Source organism: Eucyclogobius newberryi, unplaced genomic scaffold (assembly GCF_026437365.1).
Source record: "Eucyclogobius newberryi isolate DKJ021-1_F unplaced genomic scaffold, fEucNew1.0.hap1 SCAF_7, whole genome shotgun sequence".
In the NCBI taxonomy this organism is placed as follows: Eukaryota; Metazoa; Chordata; class Actinopteri; order Gobiiformes; family Gobiidae; genus Eucyclogobius; species Eucyclogobius newberryi.
In genome coordinates this window covers 6,288,107-6,306,021 of record NW_027316389.1, presented here as the reverse complement: position 1 = coordinate 6,306,021, position 17,915 = coordinate 6,288,107, and the positions used below count along the sequence as shown (strand labels likewise).

Genomic DNA, 17,915 nt, shown 5'->3' with positions numbered 1-17,915 from the left:
GACACGTATGAGTTACGACACGCATGAGTTACGACACACACGCGACACGCATGAGTCACGACACGCACACGACACGCACGACACGCATGAGTCACGACACGCATGAGTTACAACACGCATGAGTCACGACACACACGCGACACGCATGAGTCACGACACACACACGACACGCACGAAACGCATGAGTCACGACATGCATGAGTCACGACACGCATGAGTCACGACACACACGCGACACGCATGAGTCACGACACGCACACGACACGCACGACACGCATGAGTCACGACACGCATGAGTCACAACACGGATGAGTCACGACACGCATGAGTCACGACACGCACAACATAAATGAGTCACAACACGCATGAGTCACGACACGCATGAGTCACAACACGCATGAGTCACGACACGCATGAGTCACAACACGCATGAGTCACGACACGCATGAGTCACTACACGCACGAGTCACGACACGCACGAGTCACGACACGCACGGGTCACGACACGCACGAGTCACGACACGCACGAGTCACGACACGCACGTGTCACGACACGCAGGACACGCATGAGTCACGACACGCACGGCACACATGAGTCAAGACACGCACGGCACACATGAGTCACGACACACAACACGCATGAGTCACAACACGCACGACACGCATGAGTCACGACACGCACAACACGCACGAGTCACGACGCGCATGAGTCACGACACGCATGAGGCACGACACGCATGAGTCACGCATGAGTCACGACACGCACGAGTCACGACACGCACGAGTTACGACACGCACGAGTCACGCCACGCATAAGTCACGACACGCACGTGTCACGGTACGCACGAGTCACGACACGCACGACACGCATGAGTCATGACACGCACAACACGCACGAGTCACGACACGCATGAGTCACGACACGCATGAGGCACGACACGCATGAGTTACGACACACACGCGACACGCATGGGTCACGACACGCACACGACACGCACGACAAGCATGAGTCACGACACGCATGAGATACAACACGCATGAGTCACGACACACACGCGACACGCATGAGTCACGACACACACACGACACGCACGAAACGCATGAGTCACGACACGCATGAGTCACGACACGCATGAGTCACGACACGCACACGACACGCACGGCACGCATGAGTCACGACACGCATGAGTTACAACACGCATGAGTCACGACACACACGCGACACGCATGAGTCACGACACGCACACGACACGCATGAGTCACGACACGCATGAGTTACGACACGCATGAGTCACGACACACAAGCGACACGCATGTGTCACGACATGCACACGACACGCACGACACGCATGAGTCACGACACGCATGAGTCACAACACGCATGAGTCACGACACGCATGAGTCACGACACGCATGAGTCACGACACGCAAGACACGCATGAGTCACGACACGCACGCGCCACGCATGAGTCACGACATGCACGACACGCATGAGTCACGACACGCAAGACACGCATGAGTCACGACACGCATGAGTCACAACACGCACGCGACACGCATGAGTCACGACACGCACACGACACGCATGAGTCACGACACGTATGAGTTACGACACGCATGAGTTACGACACACACGCGACACGCATGAGTCACGACACGCACACGACACGCACGACACGCATGAGTCACGACACGCATGAGTTACAACACGCATGAGTCACGACACACACGCGACACGCATGAGTCACAACACACACACGACACGCACGAAACGCATGAGTCACGACATGCATGAGTCACGACACGCATGAGTCACGACACACACGCGACACGCATGAGTCACGACACGCACACGACACGCACGACACGCATGAGTCACGACACGCATGAGTCACAACACGGATGAGTCACGACACGCATGAGTCACGACACGCACAACATAAATGAGTCACAACACGCATGAGTCACGACACGCATGAGTCACAACACGCATGAGTCACGACACGCATGAGTCACAACACGCATGAGTCACGACACGCATGAGTCACTACACGCACGAGTCACGACACGCACGAGTCACGCATGAGTCACGACACGCACGAGTCACGACACGCACGAGTCACGCATGAGTCACGACACGCACGAGTCACGACACGCACGGGTCACGACACGCACGAGTCACGACACGCACGAGTCACGACACGCACGTGTCACGACACGCAGGACACGCATGAGTCACGACACGCACGGCACACATGAGTCAAGACACGCACGGCACACATGAGTCACGACACACAACACGCATGAGTCACAACACGCACGACACGCATGAGTCACGACACGCACAACACGCACGAGTCACGACGCGCATGAGTCACGACACGCATGAGGCACGACACGCATGAGTCACGCATGAGTCACGACACGCACGAGTCACGACACGCACGAGTCACGCCACGCATAAGTCACGACACGCACGTGTCACGGTACGCACGAGTCACGACACGCACGACACGCATGAGTCACAACACGCACGACACGCATGAGTCATGACACGCACAACACGCACGAGTCACGACACGCATGAGTCACGACACGCATGAGGCACGACACGCATGAGTTACAACACGCATGAGTCACGACACACACGCGACACGCATGAGTCACGACACACAACACGCATGAGTCACAACACACACAACACGCATAAGTCACGACATGAACAACACGCATGAGTCACGACACGCATGAGTCACGACACGCATGAGGCACGACACGCATGAGGCACGACACGCATGAGTCACGCATGAGTCACGACACGCACGAGTCACGACTAGCACGAGTCATGACACGCATAAGTCACGACACGCATGAGGCACGACACGCATGAGTCACGACACGCATGAGTCACGCATGAGTCACGACACGCACGAGTCACGACACGCATAAGTCACGACACGCACGTGTCACGACACACACGTGTCACGGTACGCACGAGTCACGACACGCACGGCACACATGAGTCACGACACACACACGACGCGCATGAGTCACAACACGCACGACACACATGAGTCACGACACGCACGAGTCACGACATGGATGAGTCACGACACGCACACGACACGCATGAGTCACAACACGCACAACACGCATTAGTCACGACACGCACGAGTCACGACATGCATGAGTCACGACACGCACACGACACGCATGAGTCACAACACGCACAACACGCATTAGTCACGACACGCACGAGTCACGACACGCATGAGTCACGACACGCACAACACACATGAGTCACGACACGCACGAGTCACGACACGCATGAGTCACGACACGCACAACACACATGAGTCACGACACGCACGGCACGCATGAGTCATGACACGCATGATTCACGACAGACACAACACGCATGAGTCACGACACACATGACACGCATGAGTCACGACACGCACGACACACATGAGACATGACACGCATGAATCACGACACGCACGACACACATGAGTCACGACACGCACGAGTCACGACAGACACAACACGCTTGAGTCACGACACGCACAACACGCATGAGTCACAACACGCACGACACGCATGAGTCACGACACGCACGACTCACGACACGCATGAGTCACGACAAGCATGAGGCACGACACGCATGAGTCACGACACGCATGAGTCACGACACGCACGAGTCACGACACGCACGAGTCACGACACGCACGGCACACATGAGTCACGACACACAACACGCATGAGTCACAACACGCACGACACGCATGAGTCACGACACGCACAACACGCACGAGTCACGACGCGCATGAGTCACGACACGCATGAGGCACGACACGCACGAGTTACGACACGCACGAGTCACGCCACGCATAAGTCACGACACGCACGTGTCACGGTACGCACGAGTCACGACACGCACGACACGCATGAGTCACAACACGCACGACACGCATGAGTCATGACACGCACAACACGCACGAGTCACGACACGCATGAGTCACGACACGCATGAGGCACGACACGCATGAGTCACGACACGCATGAGGCACGACACGCATGAGTCACGACACGCATGAGTCACGACACGCATGAGTCACGCATGAGTCACGACACGCACGAGTCACGACACGCACGAGTCACGACACGCACGAGTCACGACACGCACGAGTCACGAGACACACGCGACACGCATGAGTCACGACACGCACACGACACGCACGACACGCACGACACGCATGAGTCACAACACGCATGAGTAACGACACGCATGAGTCACGACACGCACAACACACATGAGTCACGACACGCAAGACACGCATGAGTCACGACACGCACAACACGCATGAGTCACAACACGCACGAGTCACGACATGCATGAGTCACGCATGAGTCACGACACACACGAGTCACGACACGCACGAGTCACGACACGCACGAGTCACGACACGCATAATTCACGACACGCACGTGTCACGGTACGCACGAGTCACGACACGCACGGCAGACATGAGTCACGACACACAACACGCATGAGTCACAACACACACAACACGCATGAGTCACGACATGAACAACACGCATGAGTCACGACACGCATGAGTCACGACACGCATGAGGCACGACACGCATGAGGCACGACACGCATGAGTCACGCATGAGTCACGACACGCACGAGTCACGGCACGCACGAGTCATGACACGCATAAGTCACGACACGCATGAGGCACGACACGCATGAGTCACGACACGCATGAGTCACGCATGAGTCACGACACACACGAGTCACGACACGCACGAGTCACGACACGCACGAGTCACGACACGCATAATTCACGACACGCACGTGTCACGGTACGCACGAGTCACGACACGCACGGCAGACATGAGTCACGACACACAACACGCATGAGTCACAACACACACAACACGCATGAGTCACGACATGAACAACACGCATGAGTCACGACACGCATGAGTCACGACACGCATGAGTCACGCATGAGTCACGACACGCACGAGTCACGGCACGCACGAGTCATGACACGCATAAGTCACGACACGCATGAGGCACGACACGCACGAGTCACGACACGCATAAGTCACGACACACACACAACCCGCATGAGTCACAACACGCACGACACACATGAGTCACGACACGCACGAGTCACGACATGCATGAGTCACGACACGCACACGACACGCATGAGTCACAACACGCACAACACGCATTAGTCACGACACGCACGAGTCACGACACGCATGAGTCACGACACGCACAACACACATGAGTCACGACACGCACGAGTCACGACACGCATGAGTCACGACACGCACAACACACATGAGTCACGACACGCACGGCACGCATGAGTCATGACACGCATGATTCACGACAGACACAACACGCATGAGTCACGACACACATGACACGCATGAGTCACGACACGCACGACACACATGAGACATGACACGCATGAATCACGACACGCACGACACACATGAGTCACGACACGCACGAGTCACGACAGACACAACACGCTTGAGTCACGACACGCACAACACGCATGAGTCACGACACGCACAACACGCATGAGTCACATCACGCACAACACGCATGAGTCACGACACACAACACGCATGAGTCACAACACGCACGACACGCATGAGTCACGACACGCACGACTCACGACACGCATGAGTCACGACAAGCATGAGGCACGACACGCATGAGTCACGACACGCATGAGTCACGACACGCACGAGTCACGACACGCACGAGTCACGACACGCACGAGTCACAACACGCATAAGTCACGACACGCACGTGTCACGACACGCACGTGTCACGGTACGCACGAGTCACGACACGCACGACACGCATGATTCACAACACGCACGACACGCATGAGTCACGACACGCACAACACGCACGACACGCATGACACGACACGCATGAGTCACGACACGCATGAGTCACGACACGCATGAGTCACGACACGCACAACACACATGAGTCACGACACGCAAGACACGCATGAGTCACGACACGCACAACACGCATGAGTCACAACACGCACGAGTCACGACATGCATGAGTCACGCATGAGTGACGACACGCACGAGTCACGACACGCACAAGTCACGACACGCATAAGTCACGACACGCACGTGTCACGGTACGCACGAGTCACGACACGCACGACACGCATGAGTCACGACACACACGGCACACATGAGTCACGACACACAACACGCATGAGTCACGACACGCACGAGTCACGACACGCACGAGTCACGACACGCACGAGTCACGACACGCACGAGTCACGAGACACACGCGACACGCATGAGTCACGACACGCACACGACACGCACGACACGCATGAGTCACGACACGCATGAGTAACGACACGCATGAGTCACGACACGCACAACACACATGAGTCACGACACGCAAGACACGCATGAGTCACGACACGCACAACACGCATGAGTCACAACACGCACGAGTCACGACATGCATGAGTCACGCATGAGTCACGACACACACGAGTCACGACACGCACGAGTCACGACACGCACGAGTCACGACACGCATAATTCACGACACGCACGTGTCACGGTACGCACGAGTCACGACACGCACGGCACACATGAGTCACGACACACAACACGCATGAGTCACAACACACACAACACGCATGAGTCACGACATGAACAACACGCATGAGTCACGACACGCATGAGTCACGACACGCATGAGTCACGACACGCATGAGGCACGACACGCATGAGTCACGACACGCATGAGTCACGCATGAGTCACGACACGCACGAGTCACGACACGCACGAGTCATGACACGCATAAGTCACGACACGCATGAGGCACGGCACGCACGTGTCACGACACACACGTGTCACGGTACGCACGAGTCACGACACGCACGGCACACTTGAGTCACGACACACACACGACGCGCATGAGTCACAACACGCACGACACGCGCATGAGTCACAACACGCACGACACACATGAGTCACGACACGCACGAGTCACGACATGCATGAGTCACGACACGCACACGACACGCATGAGTCACAACACGCACAACACGCATTAGTCACGACACGCACGAGTCACGACACGCATGAGTCACGACACGCACAACACACATGAGTCACGACACGCACGAGTCACGACACGCATGAGTCACGACACGCACAACACACATGAGTCACGACACGCAAGGCACGCATGAGTCATGACACGCATGATTCACGACAGACACAACACGCATGAGTCACGACACACATGACACGCATGAGTCACGACACGCACGACACACATGAGACATGACACGCATGAATCACGACACGCACGACACACATGAGTCACGACACGCACGAGTCACGACAGACACAACACGCTTGAGTCACGACACGCACAACACGCATGAGTCACGACACGCACAACACGCATGAGTCACATCACGCACAACACGCATGAGTCACGACACGCACGACTCACGACACGCATGAGTCACGACAAGCATGAGGCACGACACGCATGAGTCACGACACGCATGAGTCACGACACGCACGAGTCACGACACGCACGAGTCACGACACGCACGGCACACATGAGTCACGACACACAACACGCATGAGTCACAACACGCACGACACGCATGAGTCACGACACGCACAACACGCACGAGTCACGACGCGCATGAGTCACGACACGCATGAGGCACGACACGCATGAGTCACGCATGAGTCACGACACGCACGAGTCACGACACGCACGAGTTACGACACGCACGAGTCACGCCACGCATAAGTCACGACACGCACGTGTCACGGTACGCACGAGTCACGACACGCACGACACGCATGAGTCACAACACGCACGACACGCATGAGTCATGACACGCACAACACGCACGAGTCACGACACGCATGAGTCACGACACGCATGAGGCACGACACGCATGAGTCACGACACGCATGAGTCACGACACGCAAGAGTCACGCATGAGTCACGACACGCACGAGTCACGACACGCACGAGTCACGACACGCACGAGTCACGACACGCACGGGTCACGACACGCACGGGTCACGAGACACACGCGACACGCATGAGTCACGACACGCACACGACACGCACGACACGCATGAGTCACGACACGCATGAGTAACGACACGCATGAGTCACGACACGCACAACACACATGAGTCACGACACGCAAGACACGCATGAGTCACGACACGCACAACACGCATGAGTCACAACACGCACGAGTCACGACATGCATGAGTCACGCATGAGTCACGACACACACGAGTCACGACACGCACGAGTCACAACACGCACGAGTCACGACACGCATAATTCACGACACGCACGTGTCACGGTACGCACGAGTCACGACACGCAAGGCACACATGAGTCACGACACACAACACGCATGAGTCACAACACACACAACACGCATGAGTCACGACATGAACAACACGCATGAGTCACGACACGCATGAGTCACAACACGCATGAGGCACGACACGCATGAGTCACGCATGAGTCACGACACGCACGGGTCACGACACGCACGAGTCATGACACGCATAAGTCACGACACGCATGAGGCACGACACGCATGAGTCACGACACGCATGAGTCACGCATGAGTCACGACACGCACGAGTCACGACACGCATAAGTCACGACACGCACGTGTCACGACACACACGTGTCACGGTACGCACGAGTCACGACACGCACGGCACACATGAGTCACGACACACACACGACGCGCATGAGTCACAACACGCACGACACACATGAGTCACGACATGCATGAGTCACGACACGCACACGACACGCATGAGTCACAACACGCACAACACGCATTAGTCACGACACGCACGAGTCACGACACGCATGAGTCACGACACGCACAACACACATGAGTCACGACACGCACGAGTCACGACACGCATGAGTCACGACACGCACAACACACATGAGTCACGACACGCACGGTACGCATGAGTCATGACACGCATGATTCACGACAGACACAACACGCATGAGTCACGACACACATGACACGCATGAGTCACGACACGCACGACACACATGAGACATGACACGCATGAATCACGACACGCACGACACACATGAGTCACGACACGCACGAGTCACGACAGACACAACACGCTTGAGTCACGACACGCACAACACGCATGAGTCACGACACGCACAACACGCATGAGTCACATCACGCACAACACGCATGAGTCACGACACACAACACGCATGAGTCACAACACGCACGACACGCATGAGTCACGACACGCACGACTCACGACACGCATGAGTCACGACAAGCATGAGGCACGACACGCATGAGTCACGACACGCATGAGTCACGGCACGCACGAGTCACGACACGCACGAGTCACGACACGCACGAGTCACAACACGCATAAGTCACGACACGCACGTGTCACGACACGCACGTGTCACGGTACGCACGAGTCACGACACGCACGACACGCATGATTCACAACACGCACGACACGCATGAGTCACGACACGCACAACACGCACGACACGCATGACACGACACGCATGAGTCACGACACGCATGAGTCACGACACGCACAACACACATGAGTCACGACACGCAAGACACGCATGAGTCACGACACGCACAACACGCATGAGTCACAACACGCACGAGTCACGACATGCATGAGTCACGCATGAGTGACGACACGCACGAGTCACGACACGCACAAGTCACGACACGCATAAGTCACGACACGCACGTGTCACGGTACGCACGAGTCACGACACGCACGACACGCATGAGTCACGACACACACGGCACACATGAGTCACGACACACAACACGCATGAGTCACAACACACACGACACGCATGAGTCACGACATGCACAACACGCACGAGTCACGACACGCATGAGTCACGACACGCATGAGGCACGACACGCACGAGTCACGACACGCACGAGTCACGACACGCACGAGTCACGACACGCAAAAGTCACGACACGCACGAGTCATGACACGCACGAGTCACAACAGTCACGACACGCATGAGTCACGACACGCATGAGTCACGACACGCATGAGGCACGACACGCATGAGTCACGACACGCATGAGTCACGCATGAGTCACGACACGCACGAGTCACGACACGCATAAGTCACGACACGCACGAGTCACGACACGCATAAGTCACGACACGCACGTGTCACGGTACGCACGAGTCACGACACGCACGGCACACATGAGTCACGACACACAAACGACGCGCATGAGTCACAACACGCCCGACACGCATGAGTCACGACACGCACGAGTCACGACATGCATGAGTCACGACACGCATGAGTCACGACACGCACAACACACATGAGTCACGACACGCACGGCACGCATGAGTCACGACACGCACGACACGCATGATTCACGACAGACACAACACGCATGAGTCACGACACACATGACACGCATGAGTCACGACACGCACGACACACATGAGACATGACACGCATGAATCACGACACGCACGACACACATGAGTCACGACACGCACGAGTCACGACAGACACAACACGCTGGAGTCACGACACGCACAACACGCATGAGTCACGACACGCACAACACGCATGAGTCACATCACGCACAACACGCATGAGTCACGACACACAACACGCATGAGTCACAACACGCACGACACGCATGAGTCACGACACGCACAACACGCACGAGTCACGACACGCATGAGGCACGACACGCATGAGGCACGACACGCATGAGTCACGCATGAGTCACGACACGCACGAGTCACGACACGCACGAGTCACGACACGCACGAGTTACGACACGAATAAGTCACGACAAGCACGTGTCACGACACGCACGTGTCACGGTACGCACGAGTCACGAAACGCACGACACGCATGAGTCACAACACGCACGACACGCATGAGTCACGACACGCACAACACGCACGAGTCACGACATGCACGATTCACGACACTCATGAGGCACGACACGCATGAGTCACGACACGCATGAGTCACGACACGAATGAGTCACGCATGAGTCACGACACGCACGAGTCACGACACGCACGAGTCACGACACGCACGAGTCACGAGACACACGCGACACGCATGAGTCACGACACGCACGACACGCATGAGTCACGACACGCATGAGTCACGACACGCATGAGTCACGACACGCATGAGTCACGACACGCACAACACACATGAGTCATGACACGCAAGACACGCATGAGTCACGACACGCACAACACGCATGAGTCACAACACGCACGAGTCACGACATGCATGAGTCACGCATGAGTCACGACACGCACGAGTCACGACACGCACGAGTCACGACACGCATAAGTCACGACACGCACGTGTCACGGTACGCACGAGTCACGACACGCAAGACACGCATGAGTCACGACACACATGAGTCACGACACACAACACGCATGAGTCACAACACACACGACACGCATGAGTCACGACACGCACAACACGCACGAGTCACGCCACGCATGAGTCACACCACGCACGAGTCACACCACGCACGAGTCACGACACGCACGAGTCACACCACGCACGAGTCACGACACGCACGAGTCACGACACGCATAAGTCACGACACGCACGTGTCACGACACGCACGTGTCACGGTACGCACGAGTCATGACACGCACGAGTCACAACACGCACGACACGCATGAGTCACGACACGCACAACACGCACGAGTCACGACACGCATGAGTCACGACACGCATGAGGCACGACACGCATGAGTCACGACACGCATGAGTCACGCATGAGTCACGACACGCACGAGTCACGACACACACGAGTCACGACACGCATAAGTCACGACACGCACGTGTCACGACACGCACGACACGCATGAGTCACGACACGCATGAGTCACGACACGCATGAGTCACGACACGCATGAGTCACGACACGCACAACACACATGAGTCATGACACGCAAGACACGCATGAGTCACGACACGCACAACACGCATGAGTCACAACACGCACGAGTCACGACATGCATGAGTCACGCATGAGTCACGACACGCACGAGTCACGACACGCACGAGTCACGACACGCATAAGTCACGACACGCACGTGTCACGGTACGCACGAGTCACGACACGCAAGACACGCATGAGTCACGACACACATGAGTCACGACACACAACACGCATGAGTCACAACACACACGACACGCATGAGTCACGACACGCACAACACGCACGAGTCACGCCACGCATGAGTCACACCACGCACGAGTCACGACACGCACGAGTCACACCACGCACGAGTCACGACACGCACGAGTCACGACACGCATAAGTCACGACACGCACGTGTCACGACACGCACGTGTCACGGTACGCACGAGTCATGACACGCACGAGTCACAACACGCACGACACGCATGAGTCACGACACGCACAACACGCACGAGTCACGACACGCATGAGTCACGACACGCATGAGGCACGACACGCATGAGTCACGACACGCATGAGTCACGCATGAGTCACGACACGCACGAGTCACGACACACACGAGTCACGACACGCATAAGTCACGACACGCACGTGTCACGACACGCACGTGTCACGGTACGCATGAGTCACGACACGCATGAGTCACGACACGCACGGCACACATGAGTCACGACACACACACGACACGCATGAGTCACAACACGCACGACACGCACGAGTCACGACACGCACGAGTCACGACATGCATGAGTCACGACACGCACACGACACGCATGAGTCATGACACGCACAACACGCATGAGTCACGACACGCACAACACACATGAGTCACGACACGCATGAGTCACGACACGCATGAGTCACGACACGCACAACACACATGAGTCACGACACGCACGAGTCACGACACGCATGAGTCACGACACGCACAACACACATGAGTCACGACACGCACGGCATGCATGAGTCACGACACGCACGACACGCATGATTCACGACAGACACAACACGCATGAGTCACGACACACATGACACGCATGAGTCACGACACGCACGACACACATGAGACATGACACGCATGAGTCACGACACGCACGACACACATGAGTCACGACACGCACGAGTCACGACAGACACAACACGCTTGAGTCACGACACGCACAACACGCATGAGTCACGACACGCACAACACGCATGAGTCACGACACACACAACGTGCATGAGTCACGACACACACAACGTGCATGAGTCACGGCACGCACAGCACGCACGACATGCACAACACGCATGAGTCACGACACGCACAACACGCACAGCACGCACAACACGCATGAGTCACGACACGCACAGCACGCAACACTTCAACAAGAACGACACGGTAAACGAACGCAGTTACGGAACATACATTTTACACTTCTTCAAATGGTTGTAGTAGTATAATGTGAAGTAGTTTGTATGTGAGTGCGTAGCCGCAGTGGTACTAGTAAAAGTAGAAATAATTGTAGGTTCAGTAATGGATGCAGTAGTAGCAATAGTAGCATTAACTAGATAATGTGCAATGGCTGAAGGCATTGCGAGTGTCTGCATTCTTGCGTAAAAGTACTTCATGTGTGTAGTAGCGACTTCATTCTTGTTAGGCTCGAGCCATGGACTAGAATGTTCATTCCCTGGAAGGCTCGAGTCTATTGTTCTTCCCCTGGGGGCGCGGCCCTGGGGGCGCGGCGCCGTGTGGATCCACACGGCAAGCTCCTTTTTATTGTTGAGTTCGGGCCGAGCCGATCGCGTCTATGTCCCATGTGTGACTTTCATCCATGTTCTTTTATAATAATAGTTACTTTGGCAGTAGTTTTTATAATAATAGTTACTTTGGCAGTAGTTTTTATAAAAATAGTTACTTTGGCAGCAGCAGTCGTGTGGGACGTCCTGAGAGTCTTCAGTTTCTTTCAGCTCTTGGAAATTCTGTAAAACATTAAAAATACATTTTTATTACAAATATAAATACATACAAAATGGCTATTGGGCTATTATGTAATCAAATTATATTTGTTGAATATTCTGTATGTGCCAACAATATACCATCAGTCAATAGAACGTTTTCCATGATCAGCAAACAAGACATGAGTCTGGTCTAGTCCTGGTTTAGTCCTAGTTTAGTCCTGGTCTAGTCCTGGTTTAGTCCTGGTTTAGTCCTGGTTTAGCCCTGGTTTAGTCCTGGTTTAGTCCTGGTTTAGTCCTGGTTTAGTCTTCGTTTAGTCCTGGTTTAGTCCTGGTTTAGTCCTGGTTTAGTCCTGGTTTAGTCCTGGTCTAGTCCTGGTCTAGTCCTGGTTTAGTCTTAGTTTAGTCCTGGTTTAGTCCTGGTTTAGTCCTGGTCTAGTCCTGGTCTAGTCCTAGTTTAGTCTTAGTTTAGTCCTCATGGTTAGGCTCGATCAAAGATCTTCAGACTGTGGCTTGTGGACACAAGATCTTCTGTCCATTTTGACTTATTTTAGCATTTGTTTGGTGCATGTTTTAATCCTCAGCTGCTCAGGCTGCACTTCCTCTTATGACCACTGGTCCTTCCTGTGACGTAAAGGCTGCAAATGGCAAAAGAAAAGATCAGAATAAGACCTTTGCCTCCCCGATGGGCAGAGTGCTGCTCTGGGTCCCGTTCTCCTCAGTTTGTTGTGGTGTGACACAGCTCAGAGCCACACTCTCCTCATCCACTGCAGCTCCTACAACACAGAATAACACTGCAGTAAAGTCTGATCATTATCTGACTTCTGGACTTATCAGACTACTCAAATCTCATGTAAACAGGTCGATGCAACTGCAATCTCAGGGTCAGGGTTTTCTCCCGGTCATTTACCCGCTTTGGTCTCCGTTGTTTCTCCTTTGTTCACGCCGCACACTTTGAGAACTTGCATGAACCTCTTCTTTAAAGTCTGTAAACTCTCTTCGTCTTTAGGGGCCAATTTATTGTTGATCCACTTCATCAACAAGGTCCAGAAAAGAGTCAAGCTCTGCAACAAAACACCGACAACACGTCACGAGATGTGAGACGCATTAAGCAGAAGACTGGTATAACAGAAGTCCTCATCTAGTCCTGGTTTAGTCCTCAACTAGTCCTAGTTTGGTCCTTTTTTAGCCCTTAACTAGATTTAGTCCTCAACTAGTCCTGGTTTAGTCATGGTTTAATCCTAAACTAGATTTAGTCCTCAACTTTCTCAACGGTTCAAACACGTTAAATCCCTTTCTAATCCGTATCTAGTCTTGATTTAGTCCTGGTTTAGTCTTGATTTAGTCTTGATTTAGTCCTGGTTTAGTCCTGGTTTAGCCCTGGTTTAGTCCTGGTTTAGTCTTGATTTTTCACCTGGTTTAGTCCTAGTTTAGTCTTGATTTAGTCTTGATTTTGTCCTGGTTTAGTCCTGGTTTAGTTCTGGTTTAGTCCTGGTTTAGTCTTGATTTAGTCTTGCTTTAGTCTTGATTTAGTCCTGGTTTAGTCTTGATTTAGTCCTGATTTAGTCTTGATTTAATCCTGGTTTAGCCCTGGTTTAGTCCTGGTTTAGTCTTGATTTAGTTCTGGTTTAGTCCTGGTTTAGTCTTGATTTAGTCTTGATTTAGTCCTGGTTTAGTCCCGGGTTAGTCCTAGTTTAGTCTTGATTTAGTCTTGATTTAGTCCTGGTTTAGTCCTGGTTTGGTCCTGGTTTAGTCTTGATTTAGTCCTGGTTTAGTCTTGATTTTGTCCTGGTTCAGTCTAGATTCAGTCCTAGTTTAGTCTTGATTTAGTCCTGGTTTAGTCCTAGTTTAGTCTTGATTTAGTCCTGGTTTAGTCCTGGTTTAGTCTTGATTTCGTCCTTGTTTAGTCCTGGTTTAGTCTTGATTTCGTCCTGGTTTAGTCCTGGTTTAGTCCTCAACTAGTCCTAGTTTGGTCCTCGTTTAGCCCTTGACTAGATTTAGTCCTCAATTAGTCCTGGTTTAGCCCTGGTTTAGTCCTGGTTTAGTCTTGATTTAGTCTTGATTTAGTTCTGGTTTAGTCCTGGTTTAGTCTTGATTTAGTCCTGGTTTAGTCCTGGTTTAGTCTTGATTTAGTCCTGGTTTAGTCTTGATTTAATCCTGGTTTAGCCCTGGTTTAGTCCTGGTTTATTCTTGATTTAGTTCTGGTTTAGTCCTGGTTTAGTCCTGGTTTAGTCTTGATTTAGTCCTGGTTTAGTCTTGATTTTGTCCTGGTTCAGTCTTGATTCAGTCCTAGTTTAGTCCTGGTTTAGTCCTAGTTTAGTCTTGATTTAGTCTTGGTTTAGTCCTGGTTTAGTCCTGGTTTAGTCTTGATTTCGTCCTGGTTTAGTCCTCAACTAGTCCTAGTTTGGTCCTTGTTTAGCTCTTAACTAGATTTAGTCCTCAACTAGTCCTGGTTTAGTCATGGTTTAGTTCTGGTTTAGTCCTGGTTTAGTCTTGATTTAGTCTTGATTTAGTCCTGGTTTAGTCTTGATTTAGTCCTGATTTAGTCTTGATTTAATCCTGGTTTAGCCCTGGTTTAGTCCTGGTTTAGTCTTGATTTAGTTCTGGTTTAGTCTTGATTTAAACCTGGTTTAGTCCTGGTTTAGTCCCGGGTTAGTCCTAGTTTAATCTTGATTTAGTCTTGATTTAGTCCTGGTTTAGTCCTGGTTTGGTCCTGGTTTAGTCTTGATTTAGTCCTGGTTTAGTCTTGATTTTGTCCTGGTTCAGTCTAGATTCAGTCCTAGTTTAGTCTTGATTTAGTCCTGGTTTAGTCCTAGTTTAGTCTTGATTTAGTCCTGGTTTAGTCCTAGTTTAGTCTTGATTTCGTCCTTGTTTAGTCCTGGTTTAGTCTTGATTTCGTCCTGGTTTAGTCCTGGTTTAGTCCTCAACTAGTCCTAGTTTGGATCTCGTTTAGCCCTTGACTAGATTTAGTCCTCAACTAGTCCTGGTTTAGCCCTGGTTTAGTCCTGGTTTAGTCCTGGTTTAGTCCTGGTTTAGTCTTGATTTAATCCTGGTTTAGTCCTGGTTTATTCTTGATTTAGTTCTGGTTTAGTCCTGGTTTAGTCCTGGTTTAGTCTTGATTTAGTCCTGGTTTAGTCTTGATTTTGTCCTAGTTTAGTCTTGATTTAGTCTTGATTTAGTCCTGGTTTAGTCTTGATTTAGTTCTGGTTTAGTCCTGGTTTGGTCCTGGTTTAGTCTTGATTTAGTCCTGGTTTAGTCTTGATTTTTTCCTGGTTCAGTCTTGATTCAGTCCTAGTTTAGTCTTGATTTAGTCCTGGTTTAGTCCTAGTTTAGTCTTGATTTAGTCTTGGTTTAGTCCTGGTTTAGTCTTGATTTCATCCTGGTTTAGTCCTGGTTTAGTCTTGATTTCGTCCTGGTTTAGTCCTCAACTAGTCCTAGTTTGGTCCTTGTTTAGCCCTTAACTAGATTTAGTCCTCAACTAGTCCTGGTTTAGTCATGGTTTAATCCTAAACTAGATTTAGTCCTCAACTTTCTCAACGGATCAAACACGTTAAATCCCTTTCTAATCCGTATCTAGTCTTGATTTAGTCCTGGTTTAGTCTTGAATTTAGTCCTGGTTTAGTCCTGGTTTAGCCCTGGTTTAGTCCTGGTTTAGCCCTGGTTTAGTCCTGGTTTAGTCTTGATTTAGTCCTGGTTTAGCCCTGGTTTAGTCCTGGTTCAGTCTTGATTTAGTCCTAGTTTAGTCTTGATTTAGTTTTGATTTTGTCCTGGTTTAGTCCTGGTTTAGTCTTGATTTAGTCCTGGTTTAGCCCTGGTTTAGTCCTGGTTCAGTCTTGATTTAGTCT

General features: G+C 52.7%; 1 protein-coding gene across 1 annotated transcript in view; it reads right to left on the bottom strand.

Moving 5' to 3' along the window:
• LOC140349310 (sodium channel protein type 4 subunit alpha B-like) overlaps positions 1-17,915 on the bottom strand; it is a 97,556-nt gene that overhangs the window by 38,074 nt on the left and 41,567 nt on the right. The window contains exons 13-15 of the mRNA XM_072435594.1: positions 14,981-15,134; positions 14,743-14,846; positions 14,031-14,094 (exon numbers count right to left, since the gene is read on the bottom strand). Coding sequence (XP_072291695.1) covers positions 14,031-14,094; positions 14,743-14,846; positions 14,981-15,134 — 322 coding nt within the window. The remainder of the gene's footprint in view (positions 1-14,030; positions 14,095-14,742; positions 14,847-14,980; positions 15,135-17,915) is intronic.